At 38.3% G+C, this 25,856-nt stretch overlaps 1 protein-coding gene across 4 annotated transcripts in view; it reads right to left on the minus strand.

Annotated features, from left to right (window-relative positions):
* TXNDC16 (thioredoxin domain containing 16) overlaps positions 1–25,856 on the minus strand; it is a 138,920-nt gene that overhangs the window by 98,585 nt on the left and 14,479 nt on the right. For all 4 annotated transcript variants that reach the window (XM_045059919.1, XM_006932861.5, XM_006932862.5 and 1 more), the window contains exons 5-6: positions 23,290–23,363; positions 22,105–22,179 (exon numbers count right to left, since the gene is read on the minus strand). In XM_045059919.1, coding sequence (XP_044915854.1) covers positions 22,105–22,179; positions 23,290–23,363 — 149 coding nt within the window. The remainder of the gene's footprint in view (positions 1–22,104; positions 22,180–23,289; positions 23,364–25,856) is intronic.

Here is a 25,856-nt window from a genome sequence, read left to right on the forward strand (position 1 = left end):
ATTATAGATAGATACACGCCCATAAAATATCAATGTGTGTATGTTAGAAGACAATGAAAGAAAAGAACCCATTTACAACAGAAACTAGAGAGATAAAATATCTAGCAATATACTTAAGTGTCCAGTCATAAATGATGAACGTATTAAAACACTATTGGAGGATAAAAAAGAAAAGCTGAACAAATGGAAAAACATCAGGATCTGGGATGGGAAGATTCATTATAGAGAAGTCAACTGTCCCTAAAATAATTTCTATGAATTTAATATCAGTAGGATTTAGTCAGGGAGGGGAAGAAACCAGACAAGTTAATTTTAAATGTCATATGTAAACAACACAAATAAGCAATTCTAAAAACAGAAATATGAAGGGCCTGGACCGTTCAGATATTATATTATGAAGGCTCAATTATTAAAGCAATGGTACTGCGATATACAGAAATGAAACAGAAAGTGCAAAAATAGACCTAAATATACATTTATGAGAGTTGAGTATAAAAGGCAACATCTTGAATAATGAAAGATCCACTAATCTCAGTTGTGTTGAGATAATTATGTAGCTACCTGGCTAATATAAAGCTAAATCCATTCCTTATACCATTCACTAAGTTAAATTCCAAACATCAAGGATTTAAATGAAAAACAGAAAACATTATAACACTAAGATAATAAATACAACCACACAAATAAAGCAAAAACAATTTAACGGAGAAAGGATAGCTAAAACAATTGGACATCCACATGCAAACAAATGAAATTAGACGCTGGCTTTACACTTTCACAAGAATAACTCAAATAGATCAGAGATCTAAATGTAAAACATCCAACTATAAAACTTTTGGAAGATAACATAGAAGAAAATCTTGGTGACCTTGTATTTGGCAATGAATTTTTGGATACAACACCAAAAGCACAATCCATGAAAGAAAAAAGTGTTAGGCTGGAATTCATTATTATTAAAAACTTCTGCTTTGGGGAACATGGGTGGCTCAGTTGATTAAGTGTCTGACTTTTTTTTTTTTTCTCTTTTCAAATTTTTATTTAAATTTCAGTTAGTTAACATACAGCGCAATATTGATTTCAGGAGAATTTTTAAACAATTCATCACTTACATACAACACCCAGTGCTCATCATAAGCGCCTTCCTAATACCCATCACCCACCTAGCCCATCCCCACCTCCCTCCCTCCATCAACCTTCAGTCTGTTCGCTATCATTAAGAGTCTCTTATGGTTTGTTTCCCTCTCTCTTATTTCTTTCCACCCCCCTGCCCATATGCTCATCTGTTTTGTTCCCTAAATTTCGCGTCTGTTGTTTGTAAATAATTTATTGTCACGTTAGCTAACATACAGCATATACAGTATAGTCTTGGCTTCGGGAGTAGATCCCAATGATTCATCAATTACATACCACACACAGTACTCATCCCAGCAAGTGCCCTCCTCAATGCCCATCAACCATTTGCCCCACCTCCCCAACCCTCCACCCCCATCAACTCTCAGTTTTCTCTCTGTATTTAACAATCTCTTAGGGTTTGCCTTCCTCTCTGTAACTTATTTTTCCTTCCCTTACCCTATGTAGGATAAGGATAAGTATTAGGATACTCAAATTCTGCATGAGTGAGAACATATGATATTTGTCTTTTTTGACTGGCTTATTTCACTTAGCATAATACCCTCCAGTTCTATCCATGTTGTTGCAAAAGGCAAGATTTCAATCTTTTTCATCACCAAGTAGTATTCCATTGTATATATATACCACATCTTCTTATCTATTCATCAGTTGATGGACATAGGGGCTCTTTCCATAACCTGGCTATCAAGCACTGCTATAAACATTGGGGTACATGTGCATCTATGCATCAGCACTACTGTAACCTTTGGATAAATTCTTAGTAGTGCTATTGCAGGGTCATACAGTAATTCTATTTTTAACTTTTTGAGGAACCTCCACAGTTTTCCAGAGCGGCGGCACCAGTCTGCATTCCCACCAAGAGTACAAGAGGGTTCCCCTTTCTCCACATCCTCCCCAGCGTCTGTTGTTTCCTGAGTTGTTAATTTTAACCACTCTGACTGATGTGGGGTGGTATCTCAGTGGGGTTTTGATTTGTATTTCCCTGATGAGTGAGGTTGAGCATCTTTTCATGTGTCTGTTAGCCATCTGAATATCTTCTTTGGAAAAGTGTCTATTCATGTCTTCTGCCCATTTCTTCACTGGATTATTTGTTTTTCAGGTGGAGTTTGGTAAGTTCTTTATAGATTTTTTATACTAATCCTTTATCCAATATGTCATTTGCAAATATCTTCTCACATTCCGTCTGTTGCCTTTTAGTTTTGTTGATCGTTTCCTTTGCAGTGCAGAAGCTTTTTATCTTGATGGGGTCCCAGTAGTTCATTTTTGCTTTTACTTCTCTTGCCTTTGGAGACACGTCAAGTAAGAAATTGCTGTGGCTGAGGTCAAAGAGGTTGTTGGCTGCTTTCTCCTCTAGGGTTTTGATGGTTTCCTGTCTCACATTAAGTCTTTCATCTATTTTATTTTTGTGTATGGTATAAGACGGTGGTCCAGTTTCATTCTTCTGCTAAATTTGCTAAAGAGACTGTCTTTCTTCCATTGGATACTTTTTCCTGCTTTGTCAAAGATTAGCTGGCCATACATTTGTTGGTCCATTTCTGGGTTCTCTATCCTATTCCATTGGTCTATATGTCTATTTTTATACCAATACCATACTGTCTTGATGATTACAGCTTTGTAATAGAAGCTAAAGTCCAGGATTGTGATGCCTCCTGCTTTGGTTTTCTTTTTCAATATTACTTTGGCTATTTGGGGTCTTTTGTGGTTCCATACAAATTTTAGGACTGTTTGTTCTAGTTGAGAAGAATGCTGATGCAATTTTGATTGGGACTGCATTGAATGTGTAGACTGCTTTGGGTATACACATTATATCCAATGTGTATACCCATTATAACAATATTTGTTCTTCTAATCCATGAACATGGAATGTTTTTTCATTTCTTTGTGTCTCCTTCAATTTTTTTATATGCTTTTTATAGTTTTCAGCATACATACCTTTCATCTCTTTGGTTAAGTTTATTCCTAGGTATTTCATGGTTCTTGGTGCAATTGTAAATGGGATCAATTCCTTGATATTTCTTTCTGTTGCTTCTTTATCGGTGTATAGAAATGAAACTGATTTCTGGACATTTATTTTATATCCTGCAACTTTGCTGAATTCATGTATCAGTTCTAGCAGTTTTTTGGTGCAGTCTGTTGAGTATTCCATGTAGAGTATCATGTCATCCGTGGAAAGTGAAGTTTGACTTCTTTGCCAATTTGGATGCTTTTCACTTCATTTTGTTGTCTGACTGCTGATGCTAGGACTTCCAACACTATGTCAAACAGTGGTAAGAGTAGACATCCCTGTCGTGTTCCTGATCTCAGAGTGAAAGCTCTCAGTTTTTCCTCATTAAGCATGATATTAGCTGTGGGCTTTTCATGTATGGCTTCTATGATGTTTAGGTATGTTCCTTCTATCCCGACTTTCCTGATGGTTTTTATTAAGAAAGGATGCTGTACTTTGTCAAATACTTACTCTGCATCTATTGACAGGATCATATGGTTCTTACCCTTTCTTCTATTAATGTGATGTATCAATTTGTGAATACTGAACCAACCCTATAGCCCAGGAATGAATTCCACTTGATGGTGGTGAATAATTCTTTTAATATAGTGTTGAATTCAATTTGCTAGTATCTTGTTGAGAATGTTTGCATCCACATTCATCGGGGATATTGGCCTGTAATTCTCCTTTTTAGTGGGTCTCTTTCTGGCTTGGGAATCAAGGTAATGGTGGCTTCATAGAATGAGTTGAGAAGCATTCCTTCTGTTTCTATTTTTTGGAACAGCTTGAGAAGAACAGGTATTAACTCTGCTTTAAATGTCTCATAGAATTTCCCTGGGAAGCCATCTGGTCCAGGACTCTTACTTGTTGGGAGATTTTTGATAACCGATTCAATTTCTTCACTGATTATGGGTCTGTTCAAATTTTCTATTTCCTCCTGTTTGAGTTCTGGTAGTGTGTGGGTGTCTGGGAATTTGTCCATTTCTTCCAGATTGTCCAGTTTGTTGGCATATAATTTTTCATAGTATTCTCTAATAATTGTTTGTATTTCTGTGGTGTTGATTGTGATCTCTCTCTCCTCTTTTATTCATGGTTTTATCTATTTGGGTCCTATTTTCTTTTTGAGAAGTCTGACTAGGGACTTATCAATTTTACTCTTTCAAAAAAACCAACTCTTAGACACATCAATCTGTTCTACTGTTTTTGTATTCTATATTATCTAATCTTTATTATTTCTTTTCTTCTGCTGGCTTTGGGCTTTTCTTTGCTGCTCTGTTTCTAGTTCCTTTAGGTGTGAGGTTAGGTTCTATACTTGGGATCTTTCTTGCTTGTTGAGATAGGCCTGGATTGCAATGTATTTTCCTCTTAAGACTGTCTTTGCTGCATCCCAAAGGGTTTGGGCTATCATGTGTTCATTTGCTTCCATACATTTTTTAATTTCTTCTTTAATTTCCTGGTTGACCCATTCATTCTTTAGTAGGATGTTCTTTAATCTCGATGTATTTGGAGGCTTTCCAAAGTTTTTCTTGACATTGATTTCAAGTTTCATTGCGTTGTGATCTGAAAATATACATAAATATAAAATATCTCAATCCTTTTATATTTGTTGAGGGCTGTTTTATGACTCAGTACGCGATCTATTTTGGAAAATGCTCCATGTGCACTCGAGAAGAATGTGTACTCTACTGCTTTGGGATGAAAACTTCTGAATATATCTGCTAAATCCGACTGCTCCAGTGTATCCTTGAAGGCCATTGTTTCCCAATTAATTTTCTGCCTACATGATCTGTCCACTACTATAAGTGGAATATTAAAGCCTTACAGTATTATTATCAATAATTACAGTATTATTGTCAATAAGTTTGCTTATGTTTGTGATTGATTTATATATTCAGGTACTCCATGTTGGGGGCATAAACATTTATAATTGTTAGCTCTATTTGATGGGTAGACCCCTTAATTATTATATCATGACCTTCTTCATTTCTTGTTACAGTCCTTAGTTTAAAATCTAGTTTGTCTGATATATGTATGGCTACCCCAGATTTCTTTTGACTTCCAGTAGCATGCTAGATGGTTCTCCATCCCCTCACTTTCAGTCTGCAGGTGTCTTCAGGCCTAAAATGAGTCTCTCGTAGGCAGCATAGAGATGGATCTTTGTTTTTTATCCATTCTGATACCCTATATATTTTGACTGGGGTATTTAGTCTATTTACATTCAGAGTGATTATTGAATAATATGGATTAGTGTCATTATCTGTAGGTTTTGTGCTTGTGGTGATGTCTCTGGTCCTTTGTAGTCTTTGCTGCTTTCCACTCACAGAGCTCCCCCTTAGGATTTCCAGCAGGGCTGATTTAGTGGTCATGAACTGCTTTAGTTTTTGTTTGTCTGGGAAAGCCTTTATTTCTTCTATTCTGAATGACAGCCTTGTTAGATAAAGGATTCTTGGCTGCATATTTTTCCTATTCAGCACAATGAATATTTCCTGCCACTCCCTTATGGCCTGCCAAATTTCAGTAGACAGGTCTGCTACTACCCTTATGTAGGTTAAGGCCCATTTATCCCTAGCTGCTTTCAGAATTCTCTCTTATCTTTGTATTTTGCCAGTTTCATTATGATATGTCATGGTGTTCATCTGTTTTTGAATTTGAAGGGAGTTCTCAGTGCCTCCTGGACTTGGATGTCTGCTTTCTTTCCCAGATTAGGGAAGTTCTCAGCTATAATTTGTTCAAAGAAACCCTCTGCCCTTTTCTTTCTCTCTTCTTCTTCTGGAATTCCTATATATGAATATTATTGCATTTCATTGAATCACTTAGGTCTCTAATTCTCCCCTCATGGTCTAGTAACTTCCTATCCCTCTTTTTCTCAGCTTCATCATTTTCCACAAGCATATGACTGGCTCTGGTCTGGAGAAAGTCATGCAACCCTGAAAACTGATCTTCATTCCTAAGGCTGTTTACAAGGTAGAAACTGGTTCTCTCTGTATTTTTTGTTCCTCAGTCCATCATCCAGAGAGGTTTTTCTCATGTCAAAATACAGTCCCACACTTCCACAGCCTCTCTTTCTCCTCCTTTTGTCTCTCCATCAAAGGGGTTCCCCTGTTCCATGCCTACACTACCCGTTTTATCTCTCCCAATTTGCAAACATGCACCTCTGTCACACCAAGCTGTCTCTGTACACCCATGGAGATGTTTGTGTCATTCTGTAGCATGAATTCCTGGAATTCCAAGTGTTTTGACCTCAATAATGTATTTGAGGGACAAGGGAAATTCTGGTTTCCCTACTTTTCTGCCATCTTGACTCTCCTGAATATCAAAGATCCGACTCTTGATTTCAGCTCAGGTCACAATCTCAAGCTCATGGGACTGAGCCCATGACCAAGCCGCACATTGGGCTCCATAATGGGTGTGAAGCCTGCATAAGATTCTATTTCTCCCTCTCTCTGTGTCCCTCCCCTACTCTTTCTCTGTCTCAAAAAGAAACAAATAAACAAAACTCCTACTTTGCAAAAGATACTGCTGAGAGAATGAAAAATAAGCCAAGCCTGGGAGAAAATATTTGTAACAGGTCTGATAAAATATTTGTATTCATAAAACACAAAAGAACTCTTAAATGGTGTTGGGAAAACTGACAGCTACATGCAAAAGAATAAAACTGGACCATCATCTTATACCATGTACCAAAATAAATTCAAAATGGATTAAAGACTTGAATGTAAGACCTGGAATCACAGAACTCCTAGAAGAAAACATAGTCAGTAAGCTCTTTGATATCTGTCTTTTGGACTAGTCCCCTCAGGCAAAAGCAACAAAAGCTAAAACAAACAAATGGGATTAGATCAAACAAAAAAGCTTTTACACAGCAAAGAATATCATCAGCAAAAGGAAAAGACAACCTACTGAATGGAACAAAATATCTGCAAATCATACATCCAATAAGGAGCTCATATCTAAAATATATAAAAGAACTTATACAACTCAAAATCAAAAAAAAAAAAAAAAAACCACTGGAATGCCTGGGTGGCTCAGTCGATTAAGTGTCTGATGTCAGCTCAGGTCATGATCTCACGGTTTGTGGGTTCGAGCCCTGTGTCTGGCTCTGTACTGACAGCTCAGAGCCTGGAGCCTGCTTCGGATTCTGTGTCTCCCTCTCTCTCTGCCCCTCCCCTGATGACTGACTCCCAGTCTGTCTTTCTGTCTGTCTGTCTCTCTCTCAAAAATAAACATTAAAGGGGCGCCTGGGTGGCGCAGTCGGTTAAGCGTCCGACTTCAGCCAGGTCACGATCTCGCGGTCCAGGAGTTCGAGCCCCGCGTCGGGCTCTGGGCTGATGGCTCAGAGCCTGGAGCCTGTTTCCGATTCTGTGTCTCCCTCTCTCTCTGCTCCTCCCCCGTTCATGCTCTGTCTCTCTCTGTCCCAAAAATAAATAAACGTTGAAAAAAAAAATTAAAAAAAAAAAATAAACATTAAAAAAAAACCCAAATAACCCAATTTAAAAATGGGTAGTGTACTTGAGTAGACATCTTTCCAAAGAAGACCTACAATCAGGTGCATGAAAAGATGTTCAACATCACTGATGATCAGGGAAATGACAATCAAAACTACAATATCACCTCACATCTGTCAGACTGGCTATTATCAAAAAGACAACAACAACAACAAAAAGTGCTCATGAAAATGTGGAGAAAAAGGATCCTTGTAGATTCCTGGTGGGAATGTAAATTGGTACAGCCACTCTGGAGAACAGAGGCTCCTCAGAAAGTTAAAAATAGAACTACCAGGGGTGCCTGGGTGGGTCAGTGGGTTAAGCATCCAAATCTCAATTTCAGTTCAGGTCATGATCTTGCGGTTGGTGAGTTTGAGCCCTGTATCAGGCTCTGTTCTAACTGCGGGAAGCCTTTTTGGGATTCTCTGTCTCCCTCTCTCTCTGTCTCTCCTCTATTTACTCTCTATGTCTCTCTCTCCTTCTCTCTAAATAAATATATAAACAACAAACGTTAAAAAAAAAAAATAGAACTACCATATGATCTAGAAATTCCACCTCTGGGTATTTATCTGAAGGAAACAAAAACACCAATCCAAAAGAATTTATGTACTCCTATATTCATTGCAGCATTATTACAGTAGCCAAGATACAGACGCAATCTAAGGGTTTATGGATAGATGAATGGATTTAAAAAAATGTGACACACACACACAATGCAGTATTACTCAGTCATAAAACAGAATGAAATCTTACCATTTGAGACAACATGGATGGACTTAGAGAGTATTATGCTAAGTGAAGTAAATCAGAGAAAGACAAATACCATATGATTTCACTTATATGTGGAATCTAAAAAAAAACCAAAAGAATAAAACAGACACAAAGGGGTAGGGGTTAAAGGATGGGCAAAATAGGTGAAGGGGATTAAAAAGTACAAACTTCCAGTTGTAAAATAAAGTCATGGAAAGAGAAATTCATTGGTTTGATGAGAATCTGTGAGACCATGAGGTTCTTGATCTGTGCAGAGTATTAATGTGTAACAGCTGCCTATTCTAGGATTTCTCTTGAGGCTGGCAAGTGTCCTGAACCAGTTGCCATTTCTATCTTGCTGGTCTGACAGAGTTGGGAAGGTCCAAGCCTTAGGACCCACTTTCCTTTCTTATCCAATGTTTTCCTGCCAAAACCCTGTGGGCTGATAATTCCCTTGAGGTGGAAAACGGTTTGCATTTACAACTGTAAGTTTACTCATCCTTTTAATTTATGTAAGGTTTTTATACACAATTCTCAATTCTTTAAGACAGGACAACAGGGGCGCCTGGGTGGCTCAGTTGGTTAAGCGTCCAACTTCGGTTCAGGTCATGATCTCACAGTTTGTGAGTTCGAGCCCCACGTCAGGCTCTGTGCTGACAGATCAGAGCCTGAAGCCTGCTTCGGATTCTGTGTCTCCCTCTCTCTCTGCCCCTCCCCTGCTTGTGCTTTCTCTCTCAAAAATAAATAAACATCAAAAAAAAAAAAAAAAAAAGATAGGACAACAAATTTTGGTTTTCTACTATCATATGAGAACATTAGGCCCCAGCAACACATCACTAGGTCAGGAAAATAAAGTGCTACAGCAAAAAAAATTAAGTCATGGAGACGTATTGTGTAACATGCTGACAGTAGTCAACAGTATTATAATAACTTTACACGTGACAGGTGGCAATTAGACTCATTGTTGGAATAATTTTGCAACATATAAAAATACCAAATCACTATAAGGTATGCCAAAAACGAATAGGACATTATATGTCAATTATACTTCAGTAAAAAAATAAAATTAAAAATTAAAAAATAGAGATTCTTGGTTGTCAAAAAGCCACAAAACTCAACCAAAAGAAAACAACCCAGTTAAAATATGGGCAAAAGATCTAAATAGATACCCCACCAAAAAAAATATATACAGATGGCAAATAAGCATATTGAAACATGCTCAACATCATATGTAATTATAAAATTGCAAATTAAAACAATGAGATACCACAACAATTGGAATGGCTAAAATTTTCTAAAAAGTTGACAATACCAAATGCTGACAAGGATATGGAGCAAGAGGAACCCATTCATTGCAAGTGCTCCTACAAAATAGTACAGCCACTTTGGAAGACAGACTGGCAGTTTCTTACAAAGTTAAACATAATCTTCCCATATGATCTAGAAATCATACCCCTAAGTATTTACCTAAATTAGTTGAAAACATCATCCATTTAAAAAAAGTTACACACCAACATTTACAGAAGCTTTATTCATAAATGCTGAAACTTAGAATCAACCAAGATGTCTTCAATAGGTGAATGGATAAACAAACAGTGGTATAACTATATGATGGGATACTATTTAGAGATAAAAAGAAATGAGCCATCCAGAAGAAATGGACAGACGTTTCTCTACAGAAGATATGCAGATGGCCAACAAACACATGAAAAGATGCTCAACATCATCATCAGAGAAATGCAAATCAAAATGACAGTGAGATATCACCTCACGTCTGTCAGAATGGCTAAAATCAAAAACACAAGAAACAACAAGGATGACAAGGATGTGGAGAGAAAGGAACCCTTGTGCACGTTGGCAGGAATGCAAACTGATGCAGCGACTGTTTAAAATTTAAAATAGAACTATCCCACAATCCCGTAATTACACTATTAGGTATTTAGCCAAAGAATACAAAAACACTAGTTCAAAGGGATACATGCACCTCAATGTTTACTGCAGCATTATTTACAACAGCCAAATTATGGAAGCAGCCCAAGTGTCCATCAATAGTTGAATGGAAGAAGAGGTGATATATACATACAATGGAATATCATTCAGCCATAAAAAGAATGAAATCCTGTCATTTGCAACAACATAGATGGAGCTAGAGAGTATTATGCTAAGTGAAATTAAGTCAGAGAAAGACAGATACCATGTGATTTCACTCATAGGTGGAATTTAAGAAACAAAAAAGTAAAGTGGAAAAAAGGGAGAAACCAAGAAACAGATGCTTAACTATAAATAACAAACTGATGGTTACCAGAGTGGAGGTGGGGAAGGTGGGGGAGGTGGGGGAGGTGGGGGAGGTGGGGGAGGTGGGGGAGGTGGGGGGGTGGGGGGGATGGGCAAAATAGGTGATGGAGATTAAGGAGTACACCTGTGATAAGCACCGGGTGATATATGGAATTGCTGAATCACTACATTGTACATCTGAAACTGATATAGCACTATATGTTAATTACACTGTAATTAAAATTTAAAAAAAAAGAAATGGACCATCAGATCATGAAAAGACATGGAGGAAAATTAAATACATATTGCTAAGTAAAAGTAGTCAAACTGAAAAGGCTACGTCAGTATGATTCCAACTATATGACACTCTGGAAAAGGCAAAACCACAGAGACAGTAAAAGATTAGTGGTTGGGGAATGGAAGAGAGGGATAAATAGGTGAAGTATAGGAGACTTTTTTAGGCTAGTGAAACTATTCTGTTTGATACTGTAATGGTGAATACATGTCATTATACATTTGTCAAAACTCACAGAACTGTACAACAGAAAGCATGAATCCTAATATGAACTATGTACTTTTGTTAATAATGTGTCAATATTCATTCATTAACTATAACAAATGTACTACACTAATGCAAAATGTTAATGAGGGAAACTGAATACAAAGGAGAAAGGAGGTATACCAGAATTCTCTTCACTATGTGCTCACTTTTCTCTAAACCTAAAACTGCTCTAAAGAAACAAAATGTAGGTCATCCTCTAAACCTGAAAGGGTAAGAGATTGGTAGTGGTGTCTTTTACACTAGCAACCATATCTCAGAGATAATTCCTAGTGCCATAGGCAGAAATTTACAAATTGCAAAACCTAGGTTTGATTTACTAATTCTTCTCTTCACTAAAGTTGTTCGTTTTGCACAAAATTCTAAAACTGGAAAAAATGGAGAAGGACCTAAGATGATGGAATAGCAGGAGGACCCTAGGCTTGCCTCATCCCTGGAACACAGCTGGATACATATCAAATCATTGTAAATCCCCAAGAAGTTGACCTGAGGACTGACAGAATAAAGTGCAAAGCGAGTGGGGGAGAAGAGCCACATCAGGGAAGGTAGAAAGTTCAGAGACATAGTTTGGGGGAGAAACAGATGGCAGGTGCTGCAGAGGGAAGGAGCTCTGGTCACAGACAGAGTTCAGACAGACAGAGACAGAGGAGCGCACAGGGGTTCACACAAGGAAAACACTTCCCCAAAACCTTTGGAAAAATGAGAGGGACTGCTTTTGTGAGCTTTTATGACCAGTGGGGCTCAAAGACTGGAGGAGTTTTGGAGGTCCTTGGCAGGACTGATGTGGAGCCCATCAGGTGCTACAGTATTCCTGTGAATAAGGGCAGATAGCCTAGGAGCAGATGGTGGGATCTGAGGATCCCCTTGGACTCAGTGCGAGAGACGGTTCCCCATTCTTGGAGCATACCTGGGAGACGTGGCAGTGCCATTCTGGGGACAAAAGAGCCAGCAGCCACCATTTCCCTTCCACGCCTCTCAGCATAGGTGCAGAGACACCTGCTGGGGGTGACTAACCGGAACACCAGCTTTTTGCTGTGCTTTCCTCCAAACTCCACAACTCCGTGCTTTGATATGACTGTCCTTCCGGGACAGACCTGTATCAGTTCCAGAGTGGCTACACCCTCCCCCAGAGGACCAGTATAGCTCCCCACCATATCACATCCCTACAGTTTGGAGTTTTAAAACTCAGTGGCCTGGTTGGATAGACCCCAAGGTGCACTGTACCGCTAGGTGGGCAGACAGCCTAGACACAGCCAGGGATCTGAGAGACGCCTGGGACACATGAGAGGAGATTGTTCACACTTCTGGAAGGGCTTCCCAGATAGCAGTGGGCTCAAACTTCCCTCTCTAGAGATGAGAGAAGAGGCTGGCACCATATCCTTCCCCAACCCCTCAGCATAAACTAACTTCACTAAGCAATACAGCAAGAACAGTGGCAGCCTAAACCACTTACACCAATCCCTATCCCTCACCCCCACTGTACTCTGCTGGTGTTATTTCTTAGGTAAGTGTGCCTGAGAACCCCAGCAGTAGGCTCATCCCCCAAAGATCAGCACAAATCCCCTGTATGCACCAGGTCTACTAACCATAGAGTTTTGTAAAACTTCAACTCTAGTGGAAATAGCATCAGGTCTCGTTAAACAAGGAGACTAGAGCACACCCAGTTAAAACTCGCCACACTCTGGCCAAGGTCCAAACACTTCCTCGCTGCAGGCAAGGAGAAACTCTGGGAGGACTGACCTGAGAAAAGAGCCATAAAACACAGCAGCAGAATACTCAAGCACATACAACAGACACACATCCTGAAGCATCAGACTCTGGACAGTATATGACAGCTTCTTCATAAAGCCATTATTCTCAGGAGCAGGAAACATAACAGGCTTTCCTAAAACACAGAATAAGAGACCTAGACAAAATGCCAGAAAAGGTCATGGCCAGGGATCTAATCGAAACAGACATAAGTAATATGCCTAATCTAGAACATAAAGCAATAATCATAAGGATACTAGTGGGGCTTGAGAAAAGCAGAAAAGACACTAGGGAATCCCTTACCACAGAGATAAAAGACCTAAAAACTAATCAGGCCAAAATGAAAAATACAATAACTGAGATTTGAAACCAACTGGATGTAGTGACTACAAGGATAGAAGCAAAGGAATGAATAAATGATATAGAAGATAAAATTATGGAAAATAATGAAGGTAAAAAGAAGAGGAAAAGAAAAATATTAGATCATGAATGTAGACTTAGGGAACTCAGTGACTTCATAAAGTGTAATATCATTCATATCATAGGAGTCATAAAAGAAGAGAGGGAAAAGGGGACAGAGGTTTATCTGAGGAAATGATAGCTGAAACTTCCCTATCTGTGGAAGGTAACAGACATCCAAATCCAGGAGGCACAGAGAACTCTCATCAAAATAAACAAAATAAATAAATAAACAGCAGGCCAACACCAAGACATATCATAGTTAAATTTGTAAGATATAGACACAAAGAAAAAACCCTAATAGCAGCAAGACAAAAGAAGTCCCTAAATTACAAGGGAAGACAAATAAGGTTAGCAACAGATCTCTCCACAGAAACTTGGCAGGCAAGAAAGGAGTGGCATTATATATTCAACATACTGAATGGGGAAAATATGCAGCCAAGAATACTCTATCCAGCAAGGCTGTCATTCAAAATAGAAAGAGAGATAAAAGGGTTTTCCAGAAAACAAAAAGTAAAGGAGTTCATAACCACTAAACCAGCCCTGCAGGAAATATTAAAGGAGACTCTTTGAGTGGAAAAGACCAAGGGTGACCAAGACTAGAAAGGAGAAGAGAAAATCTCCAGAAATGAAAAAACAAGTAATAAAGTGGCACTACATTCATAACTACCCATAATCACTCTGAATGTAAATGTACTAAATGCTCCAATCAAAAGACATACAGTGTGTGAATGGAAAAAGAAAAAGAAAAAGACCCATCTATACGCTGCCTATAAGAGACTCATTTTAGACCTAAAGACACCTGCAGATCAAATGTGAGGGAATGGAGAACCATCTAGTGTCAAAAGAAAGCCAGAGTAACCATAATTATATCAGACAAACTAGATTTTAAGCCAAAGACTGTACCAGGAGATGCAGAAGGGTACTATATCATAATAATGGGGTCTATCCAACAAGAAGAGCTAACAATTGTAAATATTTATACCCCCAACTTGATAGCACCCAAATATATTAATCGATTAATAACAAACATAAAGAAACTCGTTGAAAATAATATAGTAATAGTAGGGGACTTTAACACTGCACTTGTATCAATGGACAGATCATCTAAGCAGAAAATCAACAAGGAAACAATGACTTTGAATGACACACTGGACCAGATGGACTTAACAGATATGTTCAGAACATTTCATCCTAAAATAGCAGAATACACATTCTTTTCAAGGGCACATGAGACCTTCTCCATAATAGATCACATACTAGGTCACAAATCATGTACTAGGCCTCAACAAGTACAAAAAGATTGAGATGATACCATGCATATTTTCCTAACACAATGCTATGAAATGTGAAGTCAATCACAAGAAAAAATTTAGAAAGTCTACAAATATATGGAGACTAAAGAATATCCCACTAAAAAATGAATGTGTCAACCAGGAAATTAGAAAGAAAATAAAAAATACATGGAAACATATGAAAATGAAAACAGGATGGTCCTAAAACCTTGGGATACAGCAAAAGTTGTCATAAGAGAGAAGTATATATATATAGCAATACAGGCCTACCTCAACAAGCAAGAAAAATCAACCACACCTAAAGGAGCTAGAAAAAGAACAACAAATGAAGCCTAAAGCCAGCAGAAGGGAAATAATAAAGCTTACAGCAGAAATAAATGATATAGAAACAACAACAACAACAAAAAAACCCAGGAGAATAGATCAATGAAACCAGGAGATGATTTTTTGAAAAAATTAATAAAACTGATAATCCCCTAGCCACACTCATCAAAAATAAAGAGAAAGGACCCAAATAAATAAAATCATGAATGAGACAGGTCACAGATATATAAACAATTGTGAGAGAATATTATGAAAAATCATATGCCAACAAATTGAGCAATGTGGAAGAAATGGATAAATTCCAAAAAACATATAAACTACCAACTGAAACAGGAAGAAATAGAAAATTTGAACAGACTGATAACCAGGAATGAAATTGAATCAGTAATCAAAAATCTCCCAACAAAGAATGGTCCAGAGCCAGATTTATTCTTGGGCAAATTCTACCAAATATTTAAAGAAGAGTTAATATCTATTCTTCTCAAACTATTTCAAAAAATAGAAAAGGAAGGAAAATATCCAAACTCATTCTACAAGGCCAGCATTACCCTGATACCAAAACCAAAGACCCCACTAAAAAAGACAACTACAAACCAATATTCCTGATGAACATGAATGCAAAAATTCTCAATAAATACTAGCAAGTTGAACCCAACAGTACATTAAAAGAATAATTCAGCATGATCAAGTGGGATTTATTCCTGGGCTGCAAGAGTAGCTTGCAAATCAATCAATGTGAAACACCTAATAAAAGGAAGGATAAGAACCATATGATCTTCTCAATAGATGCAGAAAAAGCATACATCAAAATACAGTATCCATTCTTTTTTTTTTAATGTTTATTTTTGAGAGAGGGAGAGAGAGACAAAGAAAGAGAGAGCACATAAGTGGGGGAGGGGGAAAGGGGGGGATACAGAGGATCTGAAGCAAGCTCTGTGCTGACAGCAGTGAGTCCAAACAGCATCCATTCTTGATAAAAACCCTCAACAAAGTGGGATAGTGGGAATATACCTCACCATCATAAAGGTCATATATGGAAGACCCACAGCTATTACCTTCAAGGGGGAAACACTGAGAGCTTTTACTGTACGGTCAGGAACAAGGCAGGGATATCCACTCTCATCACTGTAATTTAACCTAGTATTGGAAGTCTTAAGCCTTAGCAATCAGACAACATAATGAAATAAAAGGCATCCATATTGGTAAGGAAGAAGTCAAACTTTCACTATTTACAGACAACATGATACTCTATGTAGAAAACCCAAATGACTGATACACAAAATCAGTAAAGTTGCAGGATACAAAATCAACATATAGAAACTGTCTGCATTTCTATACACCAATAATGAAGCATCAGAAAGAGAAATCAAGGAATTGATCCCATTTACAATTGTACCAAAACAATAAGACACCTAGTAATAAGCCTAACCAAAAAGGTAAAAGACCTGTACTCTGAAAACTATAGAACACTTATGAAAGAAACTGAAGAGTACACAAAGAAATGGAAAAACATTCCATGCTCATGGATTAGAAGAACAAATATTGTTAAAATGTCTATACTACCCAAAGCAATCTACACACTTAATGCAACTGCTATCAATATACCTCAGGCATTTTTCACAGAGCTAAAACAAACATTCCTAAAATTTGTATGGAACCACAAAAGACCTTGAATAGCCAAACCAGTCCTAAAAAGCAAAGCAAAGCTGGAAACATTACAGTTCCAGATTTTAAGCTATATTACAAAGCTGTAGTCATCAAGACAGTATAGTACTGGCACAAAAACAGACGCATAGAACAGAAAACCCAGAAATGGACCCATAACTATATGGTCAACTAATCTTTGACAAAGCAGGAAAAGAATATCCAATGGAAAAAAGTCTCTTCAACAAATGGTGTTGAGAAAACTAGACAGCAACATGCAGAAAAATGAAACTGGGCCACTTTTCATACACCATACACAAAAATAAATTCAAAATGGATGAAAGACCTAAATGTGAGACAGGAAACTATCAAAATCCTAAAGGAGAACACAGCTAACAACCTCTTTGACCTTGGCCAGAGCAACTTCTTACTAGACATGTCACTGGAGGCAAGGGAAACAAAAGCAAACATGAACTATTGGGACTTCATCAAGATTAGAAGCTTCTGCACGGTGAAGGAAAACAATCAACAAAACTAAAAGGCAGCCTATGGAATGGGAGATGATATTTGTAAATGACAAATCTGATAAAGGGTTAGTATTCAAAATCTATAAAGAAATTATCAAACTCAACACCCCAAAATAAATAATCCAGTTAAGAAATGGGCAGAAGACATGAATAGACATTTTTCCAGAGAAGACACACAGATGGCCAATAGACACATGAAATGATGCTCAACATCACTCATCACCAGGGAAATGCAAATCAAAACTATAATGAGTGGGGTGCCTGGGTGGCTCAGTCAGTTAAGTGCCTGACTTCAACTCAGGTCATCATCTCATGGTTCACAAGTTTGAGCCCTGCATCAGGCTCTGTGCTGTCAGCACAGATCCTGGATCCTGTTTTGGATTCTGTGTCTCCCTCTCTCTCTGTCCCTACCCCACTCGTGCTGTTCCTCTCTCTCTCTCTCAAAACTAAATAAAAAAAAAAAAAAAAAAAAAAAAAAAAAAAAAAAAAAAACTACAATGAGATATCACTTCACACCTGTCAGAATGGCTAAAAATAACAATACACAAAACAGCAAATGTTGGCAAGGATGTGGAGAGAGGGGAACCCTCTTGGATTGTTGATGGGAATGCAAACTGGTGCAGCCACTCTGGAAAACAGTATGGAAGTTCCTCAAAAAGTTAAAAATAGAACTACCCTACAACCCAGCAATTGCACTAATAGGTATTTACCCAGAGGATAAAAAAATACAGATTTGAAGTGGCACATGCACCCGATGTTTATAGCAGCACTATGGACAATAGCTAAATTATGGAAAGAGCCCAAACGTCCATCAACTGATGAATGGATAAAGAAGATGTAGTATGTACACACAATGGGATATTATTCAGCCATCAAAAGAATGAAATCTTGCCATTTCCAACAACATGGATGGAGCCAAATATCCTATGTATTAACTAGAATTTAAATTAAAAACTTAAAAATAAATAAAATCAGTTAAGTGTTTTTTAAAAATCTTGAAACTGGGGCACCTGGGTGGCTCAGTCAGTTAAGTGTCCGACTTCAGCTCAGGTTATGATCTCACGGTTTGTGAGTTCGAGCCCCATGTCATGCTCTGTGCTGATAGCTCGGAGCCTGGAGCCTTCTTTGGATTCTGTGTCTCCCTCTCTCTGTGCCCCTCCCCCACTCATGCTCTGTCTCTCTCTCAATAATAAACATTAAAAAAAATTTTTTTTTAATCTTGAAACCAAAAAAATAATAGATAAAATTGGAAAAATGTTTTAAAAATAAATAAAAAATAAATAAATGAAAAACCAAAAGGTATTCATTTTTTTAAAGGGGTAAATTATTTTGTAGCAATGGCATAAAGGAAACCACAGTAAAGCGTATCATCTACAAGTCAAAAGAGAAAAGATAAATTTGCACAGATAATTCTTTAAATAAAAAGGAAATTCACAAGGTAAATGACAACCTTGGGGTAGGAAAGATAGTTTGTTTCCCTCATATAAAGTATCTAGAAGTTAATAAGAATAAAGTTCAAACATGATAGAAAAATGGGCAAAAGATACCAAACAGCAGTTCATTTCAATGAACAGTACGTAACTGCAAAAGAGTACAGGAGGGAGAAACTCTTGCCAGACACTGGGTATTTCAAACTGATGGTTTTAGCACATAAAAGTAGGATGACAGAATGGAAGGCGTTTTTTCCCTCATGGTTATTTGGAAGGTGCAGCTATGATATGGCACACGATTTAACACAGTCCTTCAACATTCTAAATATCACTACTGAAAATTTTTGTAAAATACTATATTTCACAAGTCATTTTTCTTACATTTTAAATTAAAATGAGGACATTACCTCTTTACAATTCTTCTTTCTTGAAATTTATTTTTCCCCCTCAGTTTCTTCTTCCCATAAGTGTTGGTCTTGTGTAGGATGCTCCCTGGATAACTTGTATGTTGACAACACCTAGACCTGTACTCCCCAAGGGCTCAAATCCCCACAGCTGCCTACTCTAGACTCAGGTCTGATGGGCATTCCCTTGTTAAAGTAGATTCCTCTTCCCCTGTAAACCTGTCCTTCCTTGCCTACTTCAGATGTTGATCAGAAAGGATTTGGGATAGAGTGAGATTGGAAAGACAGAAAAGAAGAGATTAGGGATTAACTAGAGTTTGTAGTTTTATGTTTGTAAGCAAATTAACTTTTACTAAATCCAGTTAATTTCACCTCCTAAGCATTAAAAAGAAAATCCCCTCTTTGCTATCTTTATTTTATCTCCCTAGATTACATAATGGACACACAATGGTTTCTATGTGTGCTTGGACTTCACAAATCTGTCTCACACCCACCAGAAAAAGCTTTCAAGTACTATTCTGATCACATCACTTATCTGCCTAAAATCCTCTGTTGAGCAATCAGGTGTTGAGGTGGTCAGTTAGGACAGTGAGCCAAACTTAACAATCAAGCCTTTATTCACCTACTGTGATAGCAAGAGCCAGAGGCCAAAAGAGAGGCACCAGCTCCACAATGTTCCATTCCTTGCCCCACTGACCATGGGTTGGCATTAGGCCAGAGTCATATGGGTATAGTTCAGGTGCAGGGAGGCATTGCATTCCCAGGGGCCCCAAACAAATGGCTCCTGACTCTTTATGGACTCCGGGGCTCAGGAGAAAAAAAGGGGGAGGAGCCAGAAGTGGAATGGTACTAAGTGGAGAAACGTGTCTCAACCAAAGACCCTTGATAAGGTCTTAGTGGAAGCACCTAGGAGGTGCCTCAGCCAAGGTCCCTGATAATGAGGCCTTCGAATAGAGACACTTGGGCTAAAAATACAGGTGTACCCATGAGCATGTCTGGCCTCAGGGACTGGAACTGGTGAGGTGCTTGATAGTTAGACCTTAACTTTCTCTAGAAAACTGCAATGCAGTGGGCATGCACCAAGTCTGGTGTGGGCAGGACACCTTCCCCCATGAGGCCTACCAGACATAGCCTGTAAATGCCTGTTGTCAGGCCTGATAGATGACACAAAGATTCTGGCCTGGAGCTGAACTCCTAACTCTTCAGTGGCTACCCCAAAAGCCACAACTTCTTTACATGGTAAACACATATCTCTTCATCTGACCCCATACCTACTTTTCTGCTCTCATGTCCTGCTTCACATTTCATACTCCAGTAAAAACTGCCCCCTCCAAACTATTCTAACCTCTATGCATTTGCTCACAGCGTCCCCTGATCTCCCCACCTTCTGTTTCTTCACCAAGCAAACCCTCACTTATCCTTTAAGAGTCATCCCAAGTGCTACATCCATCAGGAAGCCTTCTTAACAAATATCCACCATCATTCTAGACACAAGTAACCATTCTCTATGCTGTGGATCCTTAAGCCTTATGCATCAAACTTCTATTTTACTTACTACATAATATTTTCTGTTTATGTATCTAACAAAACACTAAATTCCTAGAGAACAGAAGTCATATATTTTTCTATTATGTATCCCCAATGCCTACTGAGTATCAGGTACATAGCAGAAACATGGGGAATCATCTATTTGTGGAATTAGTATTCTATGAATCAGCATTAGCACAGCACTAGGAATAGGAAACTACTACAGCAGGATTGAATGACACAAGCCCCAAGGGGTAACCAGTTCCCAGAATCGACAGCCTCTCCACACTAAGGCCCAATTGTTTTAAAACCACTTTGTCAGCAGGTTGTCCAACATGGGCCTGCTGCTCCAGGATTTGCTATCAAACTTGTCAAAGACAATCTTAAATCTTAGTATTGCCTCCCTAACCCTCAAAGAATCTTCTTTCTCTGTCTCTTCACCTTCTCATATCTGGGTCAAAGATTGTTATCAGTTATCCACTGTAAAAATGGCAGAAACTAGGGAGCTTCTTGAGAACAAGCATCATATCTATTAAAACTAGGACTTTGCTAAGCTTTTTATGACCCCCACCCTGAAGACACCTTTCTCTAGGGGGGGGGAAGTCTCTGCACAGCCTAGCAGCTCTTTGGAATTCCTCTTCAAAAGGCCATTGTTCACCCTCTACAACTGGCTTCTTGGTCTACAGGCCTTAGACTCCATGGTTATCAACGAGTTCTAAGAACTTTTCATTAATATATAATTAGTACTAGAACATTTAAAAGTATCCATTTGCAAAGTGATAACCACAACCTTCCACCTTTATGTTTTGTGTCTTGTCATTTAACTTTCATCCAATTTTTATGGGAATCCAGTCAGAGAGAAGAAAGAGGGGAGCCAAGCAGAAAACAGACACACTCAGTGTCAGCAAAGGTCTTAGTGGCCAAGAGTCCAAGCGCAACATTAAACTGGAAAAGTCCACGTTAACTTGTGTCCCTAATGAAGTTGTAGTTTCCAGCTGTGTCACCAAAGAGAGTATCAGACTTCATTCAGGAGGAGACTGCACAAATGGACTCCACATAGGCCTAAACCCCAGGTCTAAAGACTCCATGCCATAGAAGTTAAATTTAGATTCACTCTCTCTCTCAGTAAACACTACAATGTGTGTTGAGACTATCTGCACAGTTTCTGTACCTACTGGCCAGGCACAGAGCTACAGACTCCAGAAAAATCAGGCTGGGGTCAGAAGCATGCCAGACATTTTAAAACTCCTAGTGAGAACAGCAAAGACAAACTTCTTACCTGGTAAAATCCTTACTTCACAGGTACATTCAAAAGCAAAAGCAATACTATGACCATGTGGTCCTGCTGTGCCCTCTCCTACTTTTATACAAAGATGTATCTGTATCCTTTGCCAGTCAAGAAATTTTAGATCCTCTATGTAGGAAGATAGACCAGTAATTTGTGTGAAATTAATGCCTATGAATATAATGTTAAAACCCTAAAATATTTTAATGGGTTTTGGTTTTCTAAAATGAAATCAAGAGATTGTTAACAATAAGTGAATGAGTACCCCCTATACTTACAAGAGAACATGAGCAATGATGGCATTCACGTCAAACAAGGTATCAGTAGGGAATTCTCTCAGTAAGATGTTGCCCCTATAAAAAAATTTTAAAAAAGCATTACAGAAATATTTCCCTGGAACTCATTTTTCTTGTCTCTCTAATACAGTAGGTTGTAAGTTCTTTGATGTTAAGAGCCTGGGTGTTATCCATTATCCCATTCACCTATCAGCGTGCTGACGGTAAAATATGCACAAATATTTATTGAATATACGTTCAATAAATATGTTGACTTGGAAGAGTGTAGGCCCAGAACTTGGCAAAAAAAACTAGGAAAACACATAAGTCTCAACACAGCTTCCTACCAACCTCCTTGTCACATACACACAGATTCCCTAAATGGGCTGGGAAGGAGACAAATAGGAGAGACAAACAAGTGTCCTCAGCAATTGGTCTGAGGAGACAGTATCTGTCCTCACTTCTTAGGCCAAATCCCAAGAGTTTGACAAAAAGATTTTGAGAAACTTCAGAGAGACTAGCAGACCAAAGTGGAGAGGAATCTGTAACTGGGACACTGGCAGATGTCTCAAAAATACCTTTCTTTCACACCCAAATATGGACCTGAGAGATCTACTCAAAACACTAACTTTGTTGGGGCACCTGGGTGGCTCAGTCGGTTGAGCGTCCGACTTCGCTCAGGTCACGATCTCACGGTCCGTGAGTTCGAGCCCCGCATCAGGCTCTGTGCTGACAGCTCAGAGCCTGGAGCCTGCTTCAGATTCTGTGTCTCCCTCTCTCTCTGGCCCTCCCCCCGTTCATGCTCTGTCTCTCTCTGTCTCAAAAATAAATAAATGTTAAAAAAAAATTTTTTTTTAAATAAAAAAATAAAAAATAATAATAATAAAAAAAAAAAAAACACTAACTTTGTTAAATGCTTACTTTCCAGGCACTTATAGTAGTAGTTTACATAAGAATTCTCATGTAATATTCAAAACAAGTCTGTGAGGTAGCTGTTATACCTATTTTAACTAATTTTATAGCTAAAGAAGCTAAAGTTCAGATAACAAATCTAGGACTTAGACCATTTGCTAAACTTCATATAATCCCCCATGCATACAACTTTATCCTGGCTTAGTGATATTTTATATATTTTAATATTCTAGAAGTATAGCTTTAATTTGGCTATCACACTCAAAAACAGTTTACCTGAATAAATACACTTTCATCAAATCCTTTTCTTTTCCACAGTATCTTGATGTTTCTTCTTTGACACAATTAACCTTTAAGAGATTATATTTAAGGTTTAGAGTATATATCAAAAGGTCAAGTTTCTTGGTTATGGAAACAAGAAGGAAAATTAAACAGTAAAATCTGTCTCCAGGTCAAATTAAAAAAAATTTTTTTTTAATGTTTATTTTTGAGAGAGAGCGAGAGTGAGCACGAGTGGGGGAGGGGCAGAGAGAGTGGGAGACAGACTCTGAAGGAAGCTCCAGACTCTGAGTTGTCAGCACAGAGTCCAATGCAGGGCTTGAACTTGTGAACTGTGCGATCATGGCCTGAGCCAAAGTCAGACGTTTAACCAACTGAGCCACCCAGGATCCCCTCACATTTTTTATTTTACTTTTCTTTCTGATTTGTATCCTATAATTGCTCATTTATTCAAGTGGGTTACCTCAGAGAAAGAAAGTGTTTCTATACCTAAGAGTTATATTTAATTATACTTAAGAGTTTAAATTTAATTCAATCTTATGGAACAAGTACGAGGTAACCAGGTAGAAAAGGAAAGAAACCATTTAGGCAGGACAAAAAATCATGAGCGAAAGCCAAGAAGCAGAAGTAAGTGGTAAGTTGAGAGCATGAAAGCATCTCAGCAGCTGGAACACAGGTACGGCAGATACTGCTGGTTTCTATTTTTTTTTTCTTTCTTTTTAAACATTTGTTTATTTTGAGAGAGAGAGAGAGAGAGAGAGAGAGAGAGAGAGAGAGAGGCAGAGAGAGACAGGGAGAGAGAGACAATCCCAAGCAGACCCCGCACTGTCAGTGTAGAGCCCAACATGGGGCTCAATCTCATGAACCACAAGATCTTGACCTGAGCTGAAATCAAGAGTCAAATGCTTAACTGACTGAGCCACCCAGATGCCCCACTGCTGGTTTCTTATCCAAAATCCATCCTTCCCTTTTGTTTTATTAACAGAACTTCCCTAAACACAAATGTCCCCAGTGAAAGACTTTTCCAGGTTCCCCAACAACTATAGATGGCCAAACAATGTTAGGGAGAAGTTACTGGGGTCGGATCAAAGAAGGTTCTTAAAGGAGAGCTGACTTACACTTTTCCCACTTCTTCCTGACAAAAAACAGACAAGACAGTGCCAGCAGTAATTATGGACCATGAAGCATCTTTAAAGGATAAACCCTTGCTGAGGATGATGCAACAGAAACAGCAACATGAAGATGTAATGGAAGGCAAGGGAACACAAAGATAAGCAGGAAAGTTAAACGAGTATCACCTCAGTACAGGGCAAGGATGAATGAGATCTGAAGTAAAGCAGAAAAGGACAGAAGAGATTTGAGAGATTTCTCACCAATACAGTAAGTAAAACTAGGGGGAAGACTGAGCATGTGTACGCAGTAGGGAATAAAGGAAAAAAGAAGGAGATAAAAAGAATGAAGAGGTTTCTAGATGGGGCAAAGGGTAGCCACCAACAAAATTTGCACTAAACTAAGGTTAGAAGAAAAACAGTCATTTCATTTTAGATTTTGTAAGTTTTGGTTTTGTTTTTTAAATGGGTTGGTTGTTTTGTATGTATGTCATTCAATTTAATTTTAACGGAGTTTGAGGAAGCAGAATGACAACTAGGGAAGCTACATTTGTTTTCAAAGCTACAAAAGGAGAACTGATACTCAGAAAAAATATCAGGAATAGAGAAATTAGAATTAAAAGTTGGAATACTGCCATAACCAAAAAGAGTGAATTTTAGCATATGTAACTTTTTAAAGAATTCTTTAGGGGTACCTGGGTGGCTCAATCAGTTGAGTGGCCAACTTCAGCTCAGGTCACGATCTCGTGGTATGTGAGTTCGAGCCCCACATTGGGCTCTCTGTTGTCAGCATAGAGTCCGCTTCAGATCCTCTGTCCACCCCACCCCGCCCCTTCCCCTGCTTGCATTCTCTCTCTCAAAAATAAACACTAAAAAAAAATTTTTTTAAGTCAGAGCATAGGGGATGGTTGACATTAGGACAATAGATTTTTTTTCCATTCAGCCGTTTAACATATATATGAACACCTACCATATGTTAGTCACTCTTCTAGTCACTGGGGGCACAATTAAGTTCCAAACAAAGATTTTTATCTTTAGAACTTACATTCTAAAAGTAGAGACAGACAATTTTAAAAACTAATTAATATGTAGCATTAAGTCCCACAAATTAAAAAAACAGTAAAGGGATAGTATGTAACAGGACATTTTATACAGGTAATCAAGGAAGGCTTGGCGGGGGGAGGGGAGGTGACCTTTGCACAAAGAACTGAAGCAAAGTAGTGATGCATACTATTATATAAGTATGTTGAAAAGAGGAGTTCTGACAGAAGAGAAAATACTTGCAAAGGCCTTGTAGAAATAATACATCAAGCAGGTTCAGGTAACAAAAAGATGACTTGTAGGTGTCAGGAACAAACTGAGCCAGTTGGAGAGGCAGAAAAAGAAATGAGAGGAAGCCAGTGTCCATAAGAGTGAAGAGTTTCAAGTTTATCCTAACTGTAACAGGAAGCCTTT

Source organism: Felis catus, chromosome B3, assembly GCF_018350175.1.
Source record: "Felis catus isolate Fca126 chromosome B3, F.catus_Fca126_mat1.0, whole genome shotgun sequence".
Taxonomy (NCBI): domain Eukaryota; kingdom Metazoa; phylum Chordata; class Mammalia; order Carnivora; family Felidae; genus Felis; species Felis catus.